At 44.8% G+C, this 23,815-nt stretch overlaps 4 protein-coding genes across 4 annotated transcripts; 2 read left to right on the forward strand and 2 right to left on the reverse strand.

Moving 5' to 3' along the window:
- Positions 1–12,851: 12,851 nt before the first annotated feature.
- On the reverse strand, positions 12,852–15,161 carry LOC128273859 (augmin complex subunit dgt3). Its single transcript, XM_053011916.1, has 7 exons — positions 15,028–15,161; positions 14,821–14,960; positions 14,385–14,751; positions 14,020–14,324; positions 13,387–13,950; positions 13,144–13,321; positions 12,852–13,070 (listed from the first exon to the last, which is right to left on the reverse strand). Exons 1-7 carry the CDS (start codon positions 15,043–15,045, stop codon positions 12,897–12,899), a joined length of 1,746 nt encoding a protein of 581 aa, XP_052867876.1. The 5' UTR covers positions 15,046–15,161; the 3' UTR covers positions 12,852–12,896.
- Positions 15,162–15,699: 538 nt separating this feature from the next.
- Positions 15,700–18,864, reverse strand: LOC128270585 (uncharacterized). The gene is given in 6 exon segments (XM_053007996.1): positions 15,700–16,148; positions 16,226–16,323; positions 17,661–17,793; positions 17,860–18,156; positions 18,223–18,626; positions 18,790–18,864. Coding segments are annotated over 6 exon segments (1,431 nt in total). The 5' UTR covers positions 18,840–18,864.
- A 784-nt stretch (positions 18,865–19,648) lies between these two features.
- On the forward strand, positions 19,649–20,701 carry LOC128273011 (leptin receptor overlapping transcript-like 1). The gene is made up of 4 exons (XM_053010914.1): positions 19,649–19,667; positions 19,942–20,016; positions 20,089–20,266; positions 20,336–20,701. The coding sequence occupies exons 2-4, from the start codon at positions 19,949–19,951 to the stop codon at positions 20,441–20,443; spliced, it is 354 nt and encodes a 117-aa protein (XP_052866874.1). The 5' UTR covers positions 19,649–19,667; positions 19,942–19,948; the 3' UTR covers positions 20,444–20,701.
- Positions 20,702–21,389: 688 nt separating this feature from the next.
- Positions 21,390–22,745, forward strand: LOC128270586 (testis-specific zinc finger protein topi). The gene has a single exon (XM_053007997.1). It carries the CDS (start codon positions 21,390–21,392, stop codon positions 22,743–22,745), a length of 1,356 nt encoding a protein of 451 aa, XP_052863957.1.
- The last annotated feature ends 1,070 nt before the right edge of the window (positions 22,746–23,815 follow it).

A 23,815-nucleotide genomic window follows, 5' to 3' on the forward strand; every position in this document is an offset into this window, starting at 1 on the left:
CTTTTCCCCGTAAATCACAAAACTTTGCCCAATATCTGTCGATAAATAAATTCCCTCCCTGCTCCAGGGCACCGTTCCACCGCACTGGACATCGTGGTTTGTTGATTCAATGCAATTGCGCTTTGGTCCTGCGGAGTACAAAACCCTTGCCAGACGCCATGGTTTTTCCTACTTCTTCTTCACTGCCGAAACCGTTGCACGTTTCGCTTGGCTGTAAAATTGTTTATTTCAATCGCCCGTCGCCTGCGGTTCGACAGAGTTTGTAAATTAATGGTCCTAATTGGTCGCTGTTTGCAATTTGATAATTGTTTTTTGCTTTTTCTTTTGCTTGTTAAAGGGTTAAAAATATCGCAGTAAATAGTTGGCTGAAATCAATGGTTAAAGTGCGTCTCAGTAAATTCACAAAGTCTGCTTTTTCTGATTACCGTAAGCAGACCGTTGTTCAACTGTTTTTCCTAATTTTCCCATCCACAGTATTATCCATCCCATGCAGAATAATACAAGCGTTCACTTTTTGTGGTAAACATAAAACCAACTCTCGACGGAGACGAAAATTTTGCAGGTGGCAACAGATTCCTTGGAAACTTTATCCCTAAAAAAATATCCCAACCACAGTAAATCACACAGCAGTGTTGCGGGTCGAGGTCAATCCCCAAACACAAGTGCTAAACATGTGCATCCTTTTGGCCCCGGGGACCTAACAACACCGACTCCACGTGTGCAGCAATGTACCCGTGGGTGAACCCATGTAACAACATCATGCTACAAGCGCGCACAAGGATCGGTAGTGATACTTGCGAAGGGGATTTTCTGACGTCGTCGTATGATAAACAACTTCGTAGAACCGGAGCGAAAATCGACATCCTGAGCTCAACAAACAAACCCTTCGGGCGGCGACTGGCTGGCTGGCAGGAGCATTTGGGCCGGCGATTAGGACGAGTTGAACGAGGAGGGGGCCTCTCGCATCTCGCAGCACAATGGTGGTCGACCTTCTACTTAGATTTTTCACCTTCGGTTGCACGCAAAATGAGCTTTATGCTCGCGCACCTGAAACCATGCTCTAGCCTCACGTTGGCAAGAAATGGTATTGGAACGGTATCGAAAAAATCCCTTCTGCTTCCGCGGGCTGCTGTGTTTGCTTTGGGTTTTGTTTTAACTTTTCTCTGACGCTTCGAAAGCTTTTTCAATTTTTAAAGCTGAACAAAAAAAAAACACGGCCACCATCATGACAAGTCGTTCGGATCTCGCGTACACGCGTGCGTATGCGCGAACCTCGCTCGAAAGTGTCAGCCGAATGTCGGAAAGTAAAAAATTAAATGGAAAAGTTTCCGGTAACGGTGGCCGGCCGTGGTCGCTTTCCGGATCCTGGCATCCGGGTGGCTGGGTGACGAGGTTTGCACAAATGGTATTGATGAATCTTATTGGCACTTCGTGAGCGGCTGGCTGGCGAACATGGCGAAAACATTGCCCACCGGCTTGCCGGTGGTGGCGCTAGCGGATTGAGAAAGTTTAAATGAAAAGTAATGTCAGAGTGCCGGGAGACTAATTTCGTAAGTAATATGCTTTTAGCCCGGTGACATCCGCCGCGCGGCTGACGGCTGAAAGGGCGCGCCCACACGGTGCCGACGGAGCCGCAGAAGGCACTGGCCGTGGATCGTTGAAACTTAAGAAATAACTTTGTTACACTCGCTAAACTTGCTGCTTGGTGTAGGTCACTTTCCAATATGGATGGTGAAATTAGATTGCTTCCTAACGGGCGATCCTAGGGGCGATCCAATTCAATTTCGAAATTCGCAAGATAACATCCAAATGCTTGGTTTTAATAAAACCAAACTTTCTCAAAACTGGTAACTTCGGCAGCGGTAAAAGTTCGGCAAAAAATTCACTAGCTGTGTGTGAAATGGCCCAAAAACTAAAAACAAAAGAACAGGATGAGAAAAAAGTCACTTTGCTTCACACACGGAACCATTTTTCTCCCAAACAGGTGAACATGCTGAACCGTTTTTCTAACGTATAGTTATTTAGTTTCTAGTTTAAAAAACGAATCGTTTTAAAGTTCTTTTCTCAATCCTCAATCTTTTCCAATTGAAGAATTAAGCTTTTAATATTTTTGGTTGATACTTTATCATTATGCATGAAAAACAATATCGTTCAGTTGGCCGCCTCGGGACATATGGCAACAGTTAATTCTGATAAGATAATTTTCAATTACGACCCGTGTAAGATGACCCGTAAGAAAAAATTCTTTGTTGAGGACTACGTGTTATCGACAAACGTTATGATGATGTAAAGGCGTCTGAATATCTGAAACTGTACCCAAAACATCAAATTTTCGCACAATCTCACGAATGCACTATACAGTAAGACAATTATGATGACCAAAGTCACTTCTGATGGTTCGAAACGTGTTAACGTTTGAATTCCCGTGTTTGTAGTAAGTTTTAATAATTTAACACGTTATTCTGTTGTTGTTGTCTGGCATATACTCAACTAAAAGTTTAATAATTGGATTGAGAGACTTATTCGAAAATTGTAAAGTGCCAGCCCTGTAAGTTCGAAACTACAAAATAGATAACCTTGTATTTAAAAACACTCTGAAATAATGTAGTAAAATTTCAAACGCACAATAACAAAACTTCACAATGTTTAGCACTTCGTTTGACGATCGAGAGTCTTCAACAATGGCCTCATTACATCTTGCAATTTGGCAATTTTAGAAGCCGAAAAGAATTGAAACTAGTCTACTCTAGCCTAGACTATCATTAGTTTTCGATAACACGTGCTTCGAAAAATTATAATTTTGTGAAATACCTGAGACACAGCAACACGACATGACAAAGTACGATTAATGTTTTAATATGTTCGAAGTTAAATACTTATCCCTTTCTAACGTTCGAACCAATCGAACTTGAAACTGTACGGTGCAACTCAATCATAAACAAGAGTCTCGCGGTGCGGTGCATCGATCAGCGAGCGCGATTCGGCCGCGAAAACGGTAAAGAAATACATTCCGGCCCCACAACAACACCAAAAAAGGATAGCTTCGCCGTGCTTCAATTGCGATCGCCATAAAGTGGTAAAGAAGACGCCAAACCCACCACTTCCGGCCAGGGCGCCAGGTCAGCCCAGAGCGTTGGCCGGAACGATTTCTCTTTTTTGCATATATATGGAAACAATTTATCAAAACTGTCAGTGTTGACTGGTGGCGCTAATGATACCAATAAATTTCGATTTATGGATGCAACCGAAGTCGGGGCGGAAAGGGGTGCCGGGGTGGCTGTTATTTATGCTGCAAAGTTGCCAGTGGCCAGGTGTCAGCCCGTGCAGGTGCAAACGTAATTGCGTTTTTTGCTTCCTTCCTGGGTGTGTTAGAAAAATGTTCCTTGCTATGCCATGCCAACGCTACTTCGAGATTGAAGTGAGACGATTGCAAGATGTAGCGGTGAGGAAAGTGAGAATTGTAACAGTGCTACGGATACAGATCCGAAGGTGTAGATGAACTTCTGCCGTGAACCTGGTGAACCTGGTTGTTGAAATCGTTCTCAATTTAATCCCGATTGGCACACTCGACTCCGCCACAATACATCCGAGCCCGGGCTGGTTAAGGATTGCGAAGGAAACATTGGAAAAAGCACAACAGCAGCCAGGCCGGAGAGTGTGCACCGAACGACACCACAAAGGTACCATTTACCGGGATTAAAATAAATGTGTAATTAAACGCTCAAAATATGCTCCGGAGAGATGGCCCGGTGACTGCGAGAAAAAGCGAGATTATGGTTAAGCGTTTTTAACACTATCTGACACCCATTTTACTCGTTTTTTGCTCTCCGAACCGTTACCGTGTACACACCATTCGTCCATTCGTCGCGGTTACAGCACCGAAGGGACTTTCCGTTGCCTTGAGGGATTAATTAAATAAAACTTAACAAAAGCTGGGCTCCGGTGTTCCCGAGTATGTCCGATGCAAACTTCCTGTGCACAGAGGGTTGAGAGACGATGCGTTTGGTAACACTCTCTGCTAACCGCACTCGCCCTGCTCTTGTCGTGGTTTGTGGTAAAAGTTTTCTACTCAAACCCACGTGTTAGTTAAGTAAGCTGTACAGAACACGTCTCCAAAGGGGGTTCTTCATTGTAGTAATTTCCTATTTCGGTACTGATTCGTATTCGTATAAAGTTTCGTTTATATTAGTTGAACTCAAAGTTTAGTTGTTTTAACACGTTCCTTTAACACATTTGAGGGGCATGAAATGATGATCTACCTAGTGAGGAAATGGGGAATGCATCAGTCCGCGCAGGAGAACGTGATACAGGAAAGCGCAGTCCCTTAACTGATCTCTTTTAATGCAAACCGTACGACATCCCAAATACAACGAAAACCACATCTCGCGGTGACAAACGAGTAAAGTAACATTCGAGCGAGTTGCTTCTCGATTTTTGCCAAAGTGCCAACGGTCATTCAAAAGCAGGAAAACATGAATAAGCTCGTGGCGATGTGAGGGTGTTTGTCGAGGCGACCATTTTGAGGCCACATTTACACTACTTTCGGCTTCCTTCTGCAGTCAGCAAAGTGTTTCCGACATTGTCCATTGTTTTTCGTCACATTGTTCATCACCTGTACTATTGTTCTTTTGAATTTGTTGGTTCGTTTTCGTTCCACTATTGCCTTCACTATTGTAGTTAAGCTATTTCATTTAATTTCTTTAGAGTTTAGCTTAAGATGAATTGTGGGACGTGGGAGTTCAGATAATTGAAAAGATAATCACCGAGTGAAGATAATAAATAAGTATTAAGACTTACATGACTACTTTAATGAAATAGAACTCCTCATCATCCACATCCTCAATTCACGCAATGCATCCCTAAGGTGACCCAAGTCTCATCCATAGTGATGAGTCGACGCATAAAACCAGTTTATCCTTTCGAACCCAATACTTGAGTCAAACTTTCTTTCATAAATTTCCTTTGCCTTTAAACCTTCCAAAATAAAAACTAAATCTCTGCAAGATACTTGATTTTTTCCATTGTAAAAAAAACTCTGTGACATTTAGTTTTATGCATTTCTATCAATCGGTAATCAAGTTTCCGGAGATTTTCCGAACAAATTAAACAAAGACACATCGCATGTTTGACCAAAGCTTTTCAATTACCTATTGATAAAAAAAAATAAAAAAAATTGCTAGCTTTAGCTTAATTAGCTTTTTGAACAGAGAATCCAAACATTTGTTTTAATAACACATTGCCTTCAATACAGAAGTAAATCTTAATAAGAAACTAATCACAAATGTGTCGCCCAACAACACACCCTCACGTTTTGGTGCGCCCAATAATTGCTCCTGGTATTGATTCTGCTCCACGGCTCTCTCCACGGCCCCTCGCCCGCCGTGTGGCCATGGACAGCATGGGGCATGGGAGGATTCTGCTTCGCAACGGCGCACGTACTGCATTGGGGTGGTCGTTTATTTGAAATTATAAAACATGTTTTGTTCACACCAGAAACAATGCGACAACGCTGCTTTCTTCGGCCTCCGCCGGCACACAAAGGAAATGGAAATGCAACGTGTCCTGAATCCGCGGGAACGATCCGAAAACCGAGAGAACATAAAAGCAAGTGACCCCTCGCTCCTCTCTTTAATGCGGCCGGGTGCCAGTCCTTGTCGTGCCACCCTGCCGATCCCCCGTGCTCAAACTGGCCATTAAAATGTTCGCTGTAAGATACACGCTTTCGATGAGATTTAAATTTAAATGCCATCGTCGGAAGGTGCTTATTCTAGCTACTGCGGGGTTTGTCGGTTGCCGAGTCCAAGCCGGCGAGTGTGAAGGCTACGTAAGGACACCGACACCGTACATTGCAACCCCAAATTCGGCGAAAAACGGAATTTCATTCCAATTGTTTGCGGTGAAAATGTGACCCCACTTCATCCGGCGTGCACAGCATAGCTTTCCGCTCTTTTATATCTCCGCCACATTGCAATGCACAAAATCCGACCAGAAACCCGAAAAATGGCCAAGCCAACCTTCCGGGCGCACAGGTAGAACACTCCGAAAGAAAAAAAAACAATTGTTAACCGCTCCCTGGAACAAAGAGCGCTGCCCGGAAGCGAGACCGAAAGGATTTCAGCATAATGCGATAATAAAAAGATTAAATTTAAAACCCGGTTTCACGCCAAACGATAGAAACGGCACTCCGATGGACCCTTGCCGATTGGCTTGCCGATTCCTTTGCAGTCGCATATGTGAATCTCGGCGACCCTGCGGACTCGGTCGGTCCAGCCGGTGACTTGATCGTTGAGTTATGATTATCCGACAAAATCTCACAAATAAATTAAGATAAATGAAAAAGAGCTAGTCCACTGAGCGCCAGCTGTTACGTCAAGCTTGGAGTGTACCGTGCACCGAAAGGTGACTATAGATTCGGTTCGATCACCTTCGCATGTCTTCTGAAAAGGACTCGAAACCACTGGCCACTTTCAGCGCTTTTAAGAGTAGCTAATCGTGTTTTATGTTTTTGATAGCATGATTTAACGTAATAGCAGCTTAATGGGGGGGGCTGTAATTTTAAATCTGGTTGCAACGCTTTTTCTTTGATGCAGTTTTATGAAGCTATCTCCTGAGAACATTTCATCCAAGTGTTAATCAATGGAAATGAACGAAATTATCCCAAATTGTGCACCATTATCCCCTAGCATACCGTTCGAAACAACCTTATTCTTTCTCCAACGTATTCCACCGTAAATCAGGTAGCGTGGCCTAACACTTTAAGATGTGTTAGGTTATGTTTGAAAATTTAAATGCTCGTGAAAAGACGGATGATTGCGCCTGTCGCTGGCAGCAAACGCCCTTTAATGGATGAATCCAGCCGAGCGTCGAAGAGGATACGTTCGCTGATAATGTGTGTATCAAATCACTGCGCGCATAACATATCCACGCCAACAACACCCAAGCGCACTTCACCATGCGTAATTAACGTTCATAAACTGTCAGATTTTCGTTCCAGTGTGGCGCATTTCAAGTCGAGCTGAGCTGGCGATTGCTGCCAGTGTCACCGGTCACCTCCATGCGCTCCTTGCGGGGTCCGATCGACGAACGAAAAGCTGTAATCCCGTAAGCACACATAACCGCTTCTCAATTATGCACCTAAAGTGCATTTATTCCCTCGCACCAGACTCACTGCACTCGGTTCAAATCGGGCTTTAATGCCAACATTTGAGGGTTGTTTTTTATTTTATAAGCGTTTTTTGCGCCCGTTTCACCGCTGCTTGACCATTAAAGGGGGCGCAGCCCAATGCACTTGCAATGCACAGAAATGCATCGGAACGATAACGCAAGCAAGCACACAGCCCGGACCCGGTCTGGCGACAACTGGGGAAACAATAATTTATTCAAAATGTATTACCAACATGATTATCAACAAAAGCGGCTAGCTCGATCTCGTTCGTCCGCCTCGCCAGCCGGCCAGGCACTGACCATGACTGATGAACGTGTAAATTCAACTATTTGCTTTTCGATTAAACTCATCTAATAAACTTTCAAACCAGCGATGGCTATCACTGCAGTGCGTGTGTGCGTGTTGAATTAAGGCCAGCAAATTGAAAATAGGGATCCGTATGTACGCCGCAAATATTTACACGAGACGATAGAGTTTGTTTGAGTAGAAAAGGCAAATTCACCACCGGGTTTGCTGAACAATTCATACTTTTTCCTAGTGTAAATACCGCTCACATTAACTCGCAAGCCCGCGGAATCCATCTGGACATCCCCTAAATTATACACGAACGACTGCGAATACTCGATCAATCTATTTTATGCTCTTGACGCCGTATTAGTCATGGTACTTGTCATGCAAATTGAACATAGCATACAAGCTCTGGAAGCTTATACAGTTTCAATGGCATAAAAATAATATTCTAATCACTTCGGTTACCCAATCTCAGTAATTTGTAATATTCATGTCAATATTTGCTTAATATGTACAGCGTGATCCAACACGATCCATACTATTAAAATGTTAAATAACTTCGCTATTTCTCACTCGATTGTGACAAATAAACAAGATTTGTTTAGGGCATAGAATGCCGTTTATTAACAATTCACGCAGAATAATGCAATAACGATCAAATGACCGCCTCCATTAAACACAAAAAGCGGTCCTGTTTTGGGCATTTTTCATCGTATTGACAACATTTCGGTAATAGACAACGTAACAGTAGCAATTTCCGCTGTGATGTTAGCTTTCACTTCTTCAATGGTCTTCGGTTGGCTGGCATAAACCTTACTCTTCAAACGCTGGCCCCACAGAAAGAAGTGAGAAGAAATTGGGCATTAATAAGCACGCACAGTTTTCAAAGTTTTCACAGTTCAACAATCATTTTCAATGTACAGCGCTACAATTTTGGGCCGCTGTTTTACCGCAAATTAATCCATCACAAAAACGGCATATACTGACGTTTCGGAATCTTGTTCATTTGTCGAAATTGACTGCCAAATAGCGGAGTTATTTAACATTTTAATAGTATGGACCGTGATGAATCACCCGGTAGTGCCGTGGGGCTCATGTTTGTTAATCGCATATAAACTCGCAAAAGGCGTCAAGGTCTATTAGTTTAACAGATACACAACTGTCACCAATCGGCCAACTATTGTTTGTAAAATAAAACAAATCTACTCTCTTGCAACCTTTTGTACTCCTTAAACTAACAAAGGCTTAAAATAATAAAATTAGCCTTAAACTAATCAGTAAACTTACTGAAAATGTACCGTTGACAAATGGCAATTGTGTACCCTTATTGCGAAGGATTATTAAGCCGGTATGAGAAAGTTGAAAGAATGCATGACTATCGGGTATGGGCCATCCCATGTTTTATATTGTAGAACAATACTTTTCAAAAGTTTACAAAAGGCTGAAAGCACATCAATCTAATACCTTGGAGTATCCGTTGTTAAAATAGAGTATTTAATTTGCCATTTCAATCACTTATCTCACCCCAACATCGCCATCATTCTGTTAGTGTACGCAGAAGCGCAGAAGTTAAACGATCCTAAAATAGCTCACGATTGATCCAACAATAAAGTGCCACCCGTGGGACGATCGCCCACAGATGGAAGATACGATGGATACCCCGAGAGCCGGGCCATATACATAAGTCATAACGCTGCAACTGCACTAAGGTCGTACCACTTCAGAAGCCGCTTAAGACACTCACTCCCGAGTGCGCGGTGTGAAAGTTCCAGTAATTGCTTTCTAAACACGTTCTACCGAGCGAACGCCGGATCGACGGCTGGCAGGTTCCGCAACAACTAAACAACCGATCTGCACACCGGATCCGGATCCGCCGGAGTGTGTACCAGAGGACCGTGTCCGTACGTCCGTGGCACTGCACGTCGTACAGGTCGGCCCGGTCGGCGTGCCGGCTGAAGTACAATTCTCAATTTAGGACACGTTCTGGCGATAAAATTGGTGAACATTTTCATCAGCTTGCATAAATTTGATTAAATGAACTTCACTTTGTTGCCGGGTTTCTGTAGCCAAATTTGAGGCTACGAACCAGCGAGCCAGCCAACCAGCCTGCCGGCCGGCCATCTTTCACACAGAAGACGGATGAGATCTGGCCCCTGTCTGTCGGTCTTCTCCCCGGCGCTTGGGCTTCAGGTTTTGGGAGTTTTTTAAGTGTGTTGCTTCTGATCCGCTTCGTTGCGGGAAAATTTCTTTTTCACATTTGGCACGTGTTTTGGCCCGTTCCCGTCCCGAGCCGGGCCGAGTTTTGTATTGTTTTTTCTTCGTTCTTACTTGCATCGCGTAAAGCGGGATCCGGTGGCGGAAGGAACACCGTTCGCACCCGTCAAAAGACGCCGAGCAAGCAGAGAGACAAGCATCCGACAACCGGAATGCCGGACTCGTCCCGAGTCGGTCGGAAAAGTTCAGCTGTCGAGCGAAATCCCCATCGCAACCGAATTACGAATGACCAGCAGCGCGTACTCGGGCCGAACGCGTCCCGCTGTCCACTGCACCCCCGCGGTATGCGTGAGGAAAGGGCGGAAAAGAACCACAACAAAAAACCATCGGCCACAAACACGGTTTCCCCGAAAAGTGGGCCTCCGTCGGACGGTGTGGGCAGTATCATCATTTTCTGGGCTTTGGCAGTAATCTAATACATCATCTCATCACGTCCTTCCTTCGGGCTTCGGGCCTCGCCGCTCGTGGCAGGAAACCTTATCCCTGCCTTCACACGCGATTCCACCACCGCCGCCATTGGCCACTCGGCGTGAGTTGGCCATTTTGGTGCTCCTGTTGGTCGATACGCCAGCGGGTTTTTTTACGCTCCCTCGTGTAACCGGAACGTCTCCGCGTTCGTTCCTACGAGAGACGATACGACGCTCCTCTTCGTTAATCCTGCGTTAGCGGCGGCTTCCGAGGAGACAAGCAGAGCCGCGGAGTCCGCGGAAGGCTGAGAAAGTGCGTGACCTGATTTACAATCAACGGTCTGAGCCCCGAGCATCGAACGAGGCTTCGTCCCAGCATACGCCCAACCGATTCGGCCCCAGCTGCCGGTGGTCCTGTAGAGAGACACAGAAATAGAGAGAGAGATAGAGCAGGAAGGAGACAGCAAGAGAGACCGTTAGGTACAGAATAGAAAAGAAAACCAACCATCATACTTCCACCTACCGGCACTACCGGGCACCGCACATCAACACCGCAGATTAAAGTGGCAACGTTGTGTTGGCGAATCATCGGCAGAATGGAAAGATTACGGGATCAGCAGGATCCGCGGTGGGGGGAGGGACGGTGTAAATGGAATGTCATTCCGTTCCCGTCGCCGCTGTATTGGATGTGCTGCAAACACTATTATTAATAAAAATTGGCCATAATGAATATTCAATGAACCGCAGCCAACTCCGGACGTCTTCGGGAAAAAAGCGACAATATATTAAATTCGCATCCCTAGTCCCGATTCCAATCGGTTCCCGGGTCGGTTATTGGATTGGTCCGGTTTGGTGTGCGCCGAAATATTACTTTATCTTCCGACCCTGCCGTTCGATGACACCGCATCAATCGTTACCCATTTTTCTATCGCCGTCGTCGCGCACCACAGAAGCGGAAAAAAAATGAGACTGTCCGACGTAATGAGTTTAAGAACCCAGAGGCTGTGCGTCCTGGTGCAGGACACCGACTGAGTTTCGACCGGTAATCACACTCACCATGTCCGTTATTTTCGATTGCATTTCGTTTAGCCATTGGAATAGCGTGCTCATTAAAACTTATTTCTTATTTCTTATAAACTTCGAAAACTTATGTTTTTCAATGTAATGAATCGCCGATTCGAAACGTACGAGAATTGAGAAAAATATTCGACAAGGTGCGGAAGGAAAATAACGAATTGGACGAAGAACGCCTTTGAAACCTTCCAAATCAATGTCTCCGAAACCATTAAAGTGTGGAGTGTTCCTCATTTTTTCCTTTCAAATGTTTTTATTTTATCTGGAATGTGTGTCAGCACAGAACCAAATTTTGGACAATTTCCTTAAAGCTAGCTCAAATGCCGGTCTCAAGAACGGGGTCCAAAATAGGAAACCATAAGTAAGAAAAGTGCAAACTTTCGGCCGAACCATCTCCTTACGATAGCATCCTTTCGGCACGGCCATGGCAATTGCCACCCCGAGCGTTGCGCACTTAATCCTTCTTTCTCGTTCGACTACACGAACCACCATAGTGTTCAAACAAGCGCGTTCCCGGAAAGACATAAAGGGTTATTTCGTTATTTCGAATCCTGGTAGGGAGCATCGCGAAACCGAAACGACCAACGTACCTTCGCGTTCCCAGCTCCAGTTAAATGCTCTTCATGCCAACGCAGGCCATGGACCCCGTCTGCTCGGTACATATCGTACTTCATACAAATTCGAATTTATTCAAATTGGATAAAGAAGAAACCCAACTTTTCGTCGTCGACCATCGTGGTCCACCCGCTGCCAGAGTGGTTCGGTGGGGTGATGGTTCAACCCTGCGTCTTGTTGCTTTCGGGGCGCGGGTGCTTTAGCTGAAGTTTGAACTTTCTTTCCCTGCGGCTAGCCGCACCCTTGCTGCCTGACCGGAGAAGTGGGAACGATGATCCACGTTTTCCACACTACTCGGGCCTACACTACAACATGCAACCCATTCACCCACGTTACGATTTGCATTTATTGGCGGTTTGCGAGGCGATGTCAATTTTAGTCTCAGCGAATTTTGCGAATACCCGAACGTCTGCTCAGAGTCGGCCTCGACGGTTTTCCGACCGGTGGCATTCTTTACTTTTATGCGAGTGCTACATTTGTTTCACTTATTGCAAAATAGGATTCCGTATCGCGTTTCACTGGTTCCACTGGTAGAATGCACATTACGATAATTCTATTGCGAATGTGTCGGCCGGTCCAAATCGATTTAGAAGCTTAAGCTTGAGTATTGGCTCTTCGAAACGAATTACCCAACGACACCGTAGGTTACGCCACGCTCGGTTGGTAAACATACCAGGGTACCAGAATGCCAGAAAAGTAAGAACAACGTGTGTTGTTTGGTCAAAGTTTAGAAAAAAAGGGTCGAAGCAACAATACGTGAATGTGAAAAATGGATTATTTTCAATGCTTCAATGCATTGCAATTCCATAAGAAACACAGCAGAGTGTGTGTAAAACTATCGCGATATTTCGAATTAGTTACAAAGCACATTCACTGCTGCTCCAATTGTTATTTCATATTTATATAAATTATTGCAATATTTCAAAAAATCATTTTATTATGCTCAATTCATTTCAATAATTCAAATCTTCAGACAAACAAGTAATTAGGACAGAAGCTCTGCGTAAACGCAACGCTTCCGACATCATTCTCACTACTTCGTTTCATCCTCAATGAATCTTCTCGAAGGTTTAAAACTTTAATTCATTCTCCATAGATTTGCGTTTAATACCAGATATGCCCTTGTAGCTGGCCGACTTTGATGCCTCCGCTGTAATTTCCTTGATTGCGATAACAACCTTTTTTGGTTCTGTCAAAAACCAAATCCACAACCGGCGTTTGTACAGTTCGAACTTTTTACTTTGCTGTGAAACGTAACAGAGATAAAAAGGTTTTTGTTTCAATCTACCAAATACGAATGTCCGGCATCAAGTATACCTTCGGTTCTTCAATATTTTGGACAAAGTCCTTGCGAAGATTTCGACAATCCCGCTCCAGCTGTCCCATAAAATAACTCAGAGCTTGAACTCGTTCTAAGTACTCCTGATCGTAGAACTGTGGGCAGCTCAGTGGGCCATCAAACACAAAACGCTGCAGCATTTGTTCCTGGTTAGTGCTGAAAATATAATAAAATCAAAGCGTTAGAGGACGGCATCGTTTAATGAATTAAATTTCAATTACAGTGCATCCAGCATATCGTTGACTTTTTTCTGATATTTTCCGTTCGCAACTGACTCGCATTGTTTCGTGATCCGTTTGGATAAATTTGAGAAATGTTGCAAACACGTTTTGATGCCAGCAATTGACGTTTCATCGGTGGCCACATTGTCTCCAGTTGCCCGTACGAGCGCCGATAATCGCATAAGATAGTCGGAGTAGGCTTCCTCCAAGATTGCATTCTTTTCGACAAGCTTCATTGCATCGATGCGCTTGAAACACTTCTTCGACTCTCCGTTCATTTCGTCTGCGTTATCAAAACATTCACGCATCCTTTCCAAATCCAGCTGCATCAAAATCCAGAGTAATTCCGCATTCATCAGTTCCTTCGAGATGCTTGCATCCAATCGCTCAATGTACTCCAAGCGACTGATTGCCCGTTCCAGTTTAACACGATTGGTTTCGAAGAGCACCGATTCGATTTTCAGCTCGTTCATATGCTTTATGAGCATTTCCAGTTCGTTTTTGAGCAATTCTACGCGCAAAATATCCTGCTCATTAGCGTTTCTCAGTTCGACACACTTTTTCCTGCGACGCAAGATAAAATACTGTTATTGACATGATCGGAAACGGTGTCCTGCTTGGATCCGAACTTACTTCAAGACGGGAACCTTCATAGACACCCAGTTGGGATCCTGCAAACGATGGACGAGGTGTTTCACGCCAGCATACTCCCGTTTCGCCTCCAGCAACTTGAACTCTTCTGCATCTAGGCGCATTTTAATACTCTCCAGCTCACTGATGACATGAAAATTGTCATGCTCTTCGGACAATTTTGAACCATCCAATCGCTTCACCGTGAAATGCTTCTTTACATACATCTCTAGATACTTTAGAAATTGGTCGCACTTGGTGTCGAATTGCTCGATTGGCATTTGATACACGAACAGGGGCGGGTTTTGCTAAAACAGAAAAGAAACCATGCTTAAACTGCTTTTGCACAGAGTGAAGCAATTACTTACTCGCCGCAAGTAACAATCATGAAGATCGGTAAATTGCTGCTGGGTCCTTTCATACAGGTCTTCAAGCTGGTTAGCCAAATCCAAGCAGCCAGAGTGGCTTTTTTCCGTCATATACTGAGCTTCCATTTGTTTCCGTTCTAGCTCGCAAAGCTCTTTGGTCAGAGACATGTCGGTTTCCTTAGCGCCTTCTAGAAGCTGCTCATACTGCTCTTCGATTTCCACCAGTTGTTCCAGCTCCTGTTCCAAGACCTCCACATCTCTATCGGTGTAATCCAGGATGTTGGCATAGTCCTTATTCAGTTCCATCAACTGAGCATCGGCGTCTTTTTCGCTGTAAACCGTGCCACTTCGCCTAACCTCGTCGTAGCTAGAAAGCACAAATAAAACAATCAACTTACGAATATATGCGGAATTATAAATTGGGCAATAAACCTACTCTTTCAGCAGTGTTTCAGTAATGAGATTGTCATCGTCAATTTTTGCAAACCAATCAAAGAAGGCGTGGAAGTTTTCATCGTGTATCATCCACAATCTGCGTGGGTCAATACTGACGATTTTCCTTACCATTTCAATCACCTGTAATCAAGAGCGGTGAACAATTTGCAGCGATACATGAAAAAGGGTTTATATTGCAACACATTACCTTGCTCGTATCTTCCATTTCTCGGCACGACACAGAACGGACGTTATTGTTTTGAATCTGGCTTTAGCGTAACGAAAACATAATAAATGACGCTGTCAAGTATCTGACAGTTTGTTTCAGGACAGGATCCGTCAGCTGCGAATCGTTTGGGATGAATCCAAATATGTCGAAATCGGTAAAATTAGTTTGCAATATGAAACAATAAAGAAGGATAATTGTGAGCACCAAGAAGCATTTAGATAAATGCCCTTACCGTCGAACCCTTTTTCGCGTCAAACTTATAATTAATACGAATTCGTCTGCCGTTTATTTGGTCGCCAAGGTGGTGTGGTTATATAGTTCAACTATATTCGTTCATATTCATGTAAGTTATATTTATTTGGAACAATCCCGTACACCAGTTGCTAACCCAATTTCCCCTTGTGTTTCCACCAGGACAGTGCCCGCTCGTTGAAAATATTCCTAGGCAACATCGCCTGGACCGTGGGGCACCGGGAGTTGCTTAGGAAGTGTATCATTTCAAACCAGTGGCTGTTGGTGAACAACCGGATTGTTATGGCAAGGCATACATACTGTCTCATGCAGGCAAATATCGAAACCTAGTCTGGCGGCGATGCGTTAATAAAACCAGTAAAAAATCTATGGGTTTCAGAAAGTAATAATATTGTTTTATTAGCATGAAAAGTGTAAAGAAGTGGATAGGAGGGAAAAATGAATGAGTGCGTACTGTTTGCCGCCGCCTTGCACTACGGCATCAGCTTTGCCAAGCTCGTGTATTCCAGTTGAGAAGGCACACATTTTCACTGTTTGGCTGTTGCTAATTACTACATCGGGCATTTCCTCCCACTTCTCGGGCAGATCACCTCCGTCCCGCTCGATGTACACATCGAACGCACAAGTTTGCTCGAGAATCGGTAGAAAGCCAATTGTGGAAGTAATCTGTCTCATTACGTCCCGAACCTCGGCTTGTATCTTTGGCAGCGGCTTATAAGACACTTGACCGTCTTAAGACGGACTTCCCTCTTCGTACTTCAGTTCGTCCCAGCGTTCGACAATCTCCTTCGTAGCCACATTGTGAATAACAAAGATGACCGATTTCACCATTGTCTTGGAAGTCCATTCTGGAAGCATCGAGAGAAGTTATTCGAGTATAGTTAGTGGCAGTTGCAAGACGCATGGTCAACGCGGACCAGTCTACCTTCAGCTTTTTGCAGCACTTTGTCCGTGATTTGACATATAGATCGGATACCGGGCACGCTGACGAAGTGAGCCATCGGTTGATGCCAAACAGCGACGCTGCAAAAGGGAAAAACGAGAAGTAAGCAGATTCTCTTTGGTTGCTTTTTTTTCGTATTCTTACCTTGGGTGCACGTGTACATTTCGTTCTAGGGCGATTAAACCACCACAACACACCAACAACCACCACACCACAACAACGCTAAATTAAACAAACACACGGCACGGCTCGGGCGTTGAGACGACATTACAAACATTCAACAAAGACACAAAGGAGCGGTTTTTGCCTCTGATTGAATCATTCGAATAACTCTGCGAATGATTCAATCAGAGGCACAAACGATGTGTAATTGCCCAGGTCAACTACACAAAGTTTACAAACCATATCGCTGACACGATAACTTTGTGCTTCCTTTAATGCTTGTTTGTTCTCTGCGCCGAAGACGTTCAACGCAGCAGGCACTTTGACCGGATGTTCGAACAACTTTATTGCTGCCGTTGCCAAAGGTCGTCCTAAGACGACCAGAGACCCAAAGTCCTGTTCCGATGCCAATGCCTTTTCAAATTTCACAACTTCTAGATCCTTCCTATCCTCGGTCTCGACCAAAAACCAGCTATTGGCATCGGTTGCTGAGATGGTCTCACATCTCAGCAAGAACTTCTCCCTTATTTCAACCCTACGGCCTTCGTTCGTAACCGTAGGGTATGAACCGTTTAAGACGGGAGGGGGACGACGCGCTTCCTCTCGAAGCCTCAGGGCCGTTGCCGTGATCCTGCTCACCTGTCGAGGAACGATAGTTTTCACATTCCTTTTGAGGCCGATTACGTCGGCCACAAACGCGTTTGTCGACTGGCCCGGCAACGGCCCAAATTCTCTCACTTCGTCCACTACATGTCGGAGATAGTGTATGTTGCATGGTACAAAGCCGACAAAGGTTTTGTAATTTGAAACGTATCGCTTGAATAATTGTTTTGCATATTGTAACAAACTTCTATTGCGGGTGCGGTTGCAAATTGCAACCGCCCAATGCAACATGCAATAGAGTTCATATTTTTCTGGTGATAGGACATGCTTTAATACAACGAATCCTACCACATCCATAAGGTAGCCCCACATAGAAGGGGTCCAGTGGAATAGGTTTCTGACGAACTGCCCGTCTTTCCGTTCATGCGGGAAGCGTACTTTACACATTACGCTCTGCAGCCTATTATATTTTTTTTCGCTCATTTCAGTTTTTGTTGTAAATATTTGCCAAAAATTTTTCGCTGCTCCTATGTGCAGCAAATGCCGGTCGTCCCCCACAATGACACCCTTAATGATGTCAAGTCCCAAATGCTCCAAAGCCAAAGGAGTCATTTGCGTGGGATCACCAGCAGTACGATGTGTGTCGTCGTACCGATGGCCCACGAATTTAGCGTGCGTTCGTGCGGGGAAGGGTGTGTCGCTGTGGAAGGACACATTGTCGTCGATTTTTTCGCCCTCGATGATGCACTTATGGCACCCATAGTACCCTTTTTGAGTGACCGTCTCTGTAATTATTTAAAAAATAATTATTTGGAAATAGGAATATCAATTTACACCGCTAAGAAACCTACCTTTCGTGAGCACGCGTGCCTCAGCGTCTGCAAGCAGCACTCTAACTTTAACAGTTGGCAATTCGCGCAACTGTTCGCAGAGTGGACCGAGTAGCACCTGCGCGCTTGGTTTACCGCTGCCAGAAAACACACTCAGGACGAAAGGTTCGCCCGGTGGTTTTTTGGCTTCGCGCAACCGTCCTAGTACAACCCATGACGTCAATTTGGGATTGCCTAGCATCTTAAACGGTGCCCTACCGACGAAGATATCCAACTCTATAGGACCTGTCGCTGAGGTCTGTGCACGTATTGCGTCTTCTGTGTTGTAATGGTGTTACGTTATAATATAGTTATATGATAATAAAATTTGTGTGGGGTACTCACTCACATCACGCTGCCAGAAGGACCCAGGCTCAGAAAGGCCAGGGACATCTTGTATGGGCGTGATGTCCCACGGCCCCTCGAACACGGATCGCGGGTCCCTCGGCATGCCAGGAGCAACTGGCCCCACCAAGCACAGCATTTGCTTGAGCATTGCTGATGGGCTTTGGTCCGGGCTTCGCTCCGCGATCAGCATCAGTTGGCGTAAGAGGAGTGCCGCCCGTTGACGCTGATCCTCATCAACGCTGTTGCACACCTCGCGATCAGCTATCATCTGTTGTGTGTCGAGCTCTGCCTCGCAGTCGCTGTCACTATGGTACTTATAGTACGCCGCCGGCGGTGGTCCACGTCGCGGGCTGTCGTTTGTCGTCGTCGCCCTTCGTTTTTTTGCGTTTTTGGACGACATACTGTAGTGAGGTAAAATAATTACTCGAAAGCAAACCAAAATTCCCAAAGCACCACAAAACTATTTTTATATGCTAAAGCTTAAAGCCTGTTTCAACGACCTACGCATTCGCGCCTGGCATCCATAAAACGTATTTTACGGCGTCCTCAGCCCTTTCGGCTTACCTTCGCCGGTGTACTGGACCTGCTGTTGATGCGAAGCGGTTCGAAGACATTGATCAACTCTCCCACGGATCGCACCACAACGGTTTCAAGGTTCAAAAACAACAACACTATACGCTGAAAAAAGAGTATTTATCGGTCACAGTGGTCGAGGAAATGGCTTTTAAAGCGAATCAATGATCTGGACCGGCCTTTCACAGCGCAAAAAACTTGAAAAACTCACTTGTTCTTGTTCAAAACATGCAAAAACTTTCGCTTTCTCACTTTGGTTCGTTCGCGGTAATAGTTTCTGCGGGTTATTTCAGCAGCGAGTTGAGCTTTGATTGAATTGTCAAAATGGCTGTCAACAACGCTCCCGCAATCACTATGGTAGAAAAACGCTTCACGCTCAGTGAGTTCTTCGCCGTTTCATCTTATATTCCCGAAAAGGCAAACTACATCGCAAGGCAATCGGATCGCAAGGTTTGAGCCTCATCTTATCTCTGTCTACGTCTACGCTACACTTAATTCCATGCCATCTTTCTCTCAAATAGAGAATCTCGTTGGCATAATTAAAAATTTCAGTTGCCTTTGATGGGATATAGCATGAAAAACGTTTCACCGTGAGAATCTAGTTTACGAGAATACTGCTTCATCAACTATGAATATGAAGTGGAAAACATTACAAAAAAAATCGTTTTCTTCTCTCTATCTATCCATTTTCCTTCGCTTCTCCACTATTCCTTGAGGCAAAGTAAAATAATGTTTGCCATAAAACGCTTCAATGAAAGCAATGCAATGCATGGCCGACAGGTCACTGTCAGAACTGTTTACGATATGTCAAACACTTGGAAAACAACAAAAACCAAAGAAAGTCGTGAAAATGGCAGAATCACTGAAAGGTAAATTTTGTTTATTTGTAATTAAACTATGTCGCAGATTCGATAAAGATGTTACTGTATAGTAAAATTCACCCGTAATACAAGGTGTCGAAAGTGCAGTGTCTACTTATTTTGTATCTTGAATTCCTTTCCATTGTTTCACGTATAATCCTTGAACCAACCTGGGCATCGCGCAATCATGGATCATGGATAATCGCCAACCCGATAGTGTAAGAACACATTTAATTAATGTGTAATGTATTAAGTATTAATGTGCGTTTGCATTTTGTTTCAGAATCGTCATGCTGGCCATGCTAGGCTCGATCGGAATGACCATGATTATATTGGCGTGTGCTCTTCCTACCTACAAGTATGGAGCAATATAATTGAATTAGAGCTATGAATACTTTCGTTACATTCCTTCCTTTTCCGTATCTTTTAGCTTGTGGTGGCCAATATTTGTTGTGCTTTTCTACATCATATGCCCCTTGCCTACTTTGATCGCGAAAAGAAGTCAGAACGCGGACGATGGCGTTCGAGCACCGAATGCGATGTTTGCTACCATTGGAATCATTCTCAGCAGTTTCGCTTTGCCAATCGTTTTAGCGCGTGCCGGTGTGGTAAGTGTCATCAAAATAATCCAAAGCCGATCGAAGATATCTACGAGAATCTTTTCTACTGCTTTGTAGATTCAATGGGGTGCCGGAATACTTACGTTGGCTGGCAATTCTGTGGCGTATACAACAATTTTGGCATACTACTTTGGATTCGAATCTAGCGATTCAGGCATGTGGTAAAGTGGAGATGTGCGCCCATCGTATTCACATTTGTTTTAGTTTTTTTGTGGCAGCAACCGAAAGCCATACTCCCGCGTGCAACATTGTACGCTCTCATCTATAATGCTACGATTTCTTACTATTCTGAGAGTTTCGTATTTCTTTCCTTCGACTTTACAGCGAAATCCACAATTAGGATATACAAAAAATGTATGCATTATTTAACAATTCCATTCAGCAGGAGAAGAAATTAATAAACAGCGAATATTAGAATTTATGTGTTAAAACGTTTTAAATGTTCCCTTGACTATAATCCGATATTCTGTTAACTTACGGACCATTTTCATTTGATGAAGTGTCTTTTCGACGTTTACATTCGAACATCAATGCTATGTTGATGTTCCTTGTGAAAAGAAGTTAACATGACACCACCGAAAAAAGATTTTAAATAATTTTGGAACCAAATTTTTGGTACTGTAGTTTTACACTGAAAGTTTCAAGGTTTTTTTTTCATCTGCCTTCACTAATACGGTCCGGCCTGTTGTTTTAAGATTTAAAAAACACCTTCGCTGTGGTGAAAAAACACACACACGAAAAACACGCGCGAAAAGCGTCTTCAATCTAAGCAACCTGTTTTTCCGGCTTCAACCTGTCACGCTTATGTGATTCGGCAATTTTTTCTGGATTCATTCCGTTGTGCTCCTTCGATGACAGTGGTCTCTTGTGCTCCTTCGATAGGTGGTCGTGCCATTTTGTGAAAATTTGCTAGCAGAATTCTGTAAACGATATTACAGGTTAGTACCGAACAAAAAGAACAATACGATGCAGTACTATTAATGTTTTTAATTAATGTCAGCCCAAATCAAACTAAAAGTTTTTTTTTTCATCGCCGATTGTTCGGACATATTTCAGCGTCGAGGACAGTTTTTAAATTAAAGCTCGCCCGCTCGTTATCCACCGAAAAACCATGGAAGCTCTGTTGCGCGATTTGAAACGAAATAGCAAAGATATTCAAAGACTTTTGCAACGGAAGAACATTTTCAATGGGGGCCACGATACGGTCTCAAAATCAAAGCAATCCAAGAAGCGGCGCTTCGAATGTAACATTTGCAAGCACCGGTTCGTTCTGATGAGCGGCCTACTGAGACATAAGCGAAAGTACCACAGCGAAATCGAAGCGCAAAAGGCAAACCCACGCTTTCCTATAGCCATTGCCCTGAAATGTACTCTTTGCGGAATCATTTTTCCCAATATCGATCAATACCATGCCCACACAGATCATCATAACTGGGAGCATCTTCTGGCCACCGTCGAGCGAACGGTCTACAACAAACCTAGGTTCCTATTCCGCCAGTACGTGCGCATCGTGGTGATCTCCTTCGCCTTCGCTTGCGAATACTGCGACACATTGTTTTCGGACCTGAACTCCCTGTTTAATCACGAATCGAGACACAGCCCGGGTCGCGGGTTTGAGTGCACTTTTTGCGAGAAACACTCGTGCAATCTCGACGAAGTGAACGCTCATCGCAATGGCGGATGCTACCTCTACAGCCGGGATCGTGCCTCATGTTTCGAAACCATTCAAAAACAGTACATTTGTAACGTCTGCACAATGGGATTCGATTGCCTGGAAACACTGTACGAACATCGGTACACCCAAAACCACTACTTCCCGCGCATTATGGGCAAACAGGGCGATGAAATGGGCCTTTTGGGCCTGTCGTGTGAGGTATGCTGCTACGTTGCCGAAACTCTTCACCAATTGCTTGATCACCGGCACGTGGAACATGTTCCAGCACCTACGTCTCAAGCTCCGATCACGCTGCACGGTAAAAGTTCTATCAAGACCGAAGTTAAGCAAGAGCCTGACAACGCCAGCGGTGGCCTCGTTCGGCCGTATCTGTGCGATAAGTGCGGTAAAACGTACACTCAGTCGAGCCATTTGTGGCAACACCTGCGCTTCCATAATGGCGTCCGTCCTTTTGAATGTCCTTTCGATGGGTGCAAACGAAGTTTCACGATCCGCCCGGATCTGAACGATCACATTCGCAAATGCCACACCGGGGAGCGACCGTACCAGTGCCAAGAATGCGGCAAGCGCTTCCTCACAGGATCCGTTTACTATCAGCACCGATTGATTCACCGTGGCGAACGACGTTACCCATGCCCGGAGTGCAACAAACGATTCTACCGTGCCGATGCGCTGAAAAACCATACCCGAATTCATACGGGCGAAAAACCGTACGCGTGCACTTTCTGCGAGAAAAAGTTCCGCCAACGAGGCGATCGTGAGAAGCACATGCGCGTACACACGCGACCCTAGTTCCGTTCGTAGCCAACTTATTCAGCCGCCTTTTTTGCATTTGCTTCATCTGATTTTTTTGTAGTATTATCTTTGGTGTAGGGTAGCTTTAGATATTATTCCAGAGTAGGGCGGGGCAACATGTAACATATAAACCCTTTTCAAAGCGGTAGAAATTAATTAACATTTGCTTCAAGCATTCCTAGCGTTTAAGCGCTTTTCGAAACGGGTAGAATAGAGCGAGAAAAATGAGATTGTACAAAGCATGCTATGGACATTTTTTGAATAAACTCGAACGTTCGCCATTTTAAAAACAAAAAACGAGCATGATCGTGCGTTTTCTTGATCTACCTGACAACACATTTCAAAATCCGAACCGAAATGAGCGCCAGAACTTTTTACTACGATACCCAAATCTAACGCCTGCTCCGAAAGTCCTTTCTCGTCCGTTATGACCGTTCGCAGCAAGCTTCGATTCCTGGTGCCGTATCAAAACCTGTAGCTATCATGGTAACGGAAAGGCGTCAGAATGGAAACAGCGAATGAGGCGCCCCGCGCAGAACGTAGGAACGCTGGCTGTCTCGAAGTAATCGAGCATAAAATTGCACCGCGCCGCAGTGATCGGTGGATAGCATCGCTTCCAGGATACGCTTCCACGGTCCGCCTCTCGCACCTAGTGACAGGCGGCTAGCTAGGACGTTATCACGGTCACGGGTCTCGGGGCAAGAAGATGGTGTTTCGATTGAAAGGATAATGACACGATTGAAAGGGGGGGTGGAAAACAATATCAAAACCCCAAACAACCCGCCGGTCTGCTGACCGGCGGACAGACTTGAGACGGTCAATGGGGCGGGGCGGGTTGTGTCTGTTTCCACGGTGCTGCCTCAACTATCTGGCCTGCAGTCATTCAATCAGGCCTCAGCAGTTAGTTTCGCGGAAGCGCGGACCGGGAAGCCATAGCGCCATGGGACGCGGTAGCGGATGCGTGTCCTGACGGAGTGGCGGCGGGAGACCGTGGCAGAGAATCAAAGCCGATGGCGATCGCTACTTGCAACAAATCGCACTCACGGTGCTCTCCGTGGCCTCCTTTC

The sequence above is a fragment of the Anopheles cruzii genome, chromosome 3, assembly GCF_943734635.1.
Source record: "Anopheles cruzii chromosome 3, idAnoCruzAS_RS32_06, whole genome shotgun sequence".
Lineage (NCBI taxonomy): Eukaryota > Metazoa > Arthropoda > Insecta > Diptera > Culicidae > Anopheles > Anopheles cruzii.

Coding starts and splice junctions, on each gene's coding strand:
- LOC128270586 (XM_053007997.1), top strand. CDS start 21,390: ATGGAAGCTCTGTTGCGCGATTTGAAACGAAATAGCAAAGATATTCAA.
- LOC128273011 (XM_053010914.1), top strand. CDS start 19,949: ATGCTGGCCATGCTAGGCTCGATCGGAATGACCATGATTATATTGGCG. Junction 20,017..20,088: donor TGTGCTCTTCCTACCTACAA/GTATGGAGCAAT, acceptor CGTATCTTTTAG/CTTGTGGTGGCCAATATTTG. Junction 20,267..20,335: donor TTTTAGCGCGTGCCGGTGTG/GTAAGTGTCATC, acceptor ACTGCTTTGTAG/ATTCAATGGGGTGCCGGAAT.
- LOC128273859 (XM_053011916.1), bottom strand. Junction 13,951..14,019: donor ATGAAGGTTCCCGTCTTGAA/GTAAGTTCGGAT, acceptor CTTGCGTCGCAG/GAAAAAGTGTGTCGAACTGA. Junction 13,322..13,386: donor AACGATATGCTGGATGCACT/GTAATTGAAATT, acceptor TTATATTTTCAG/CACTAACCAGGAACAAATGC.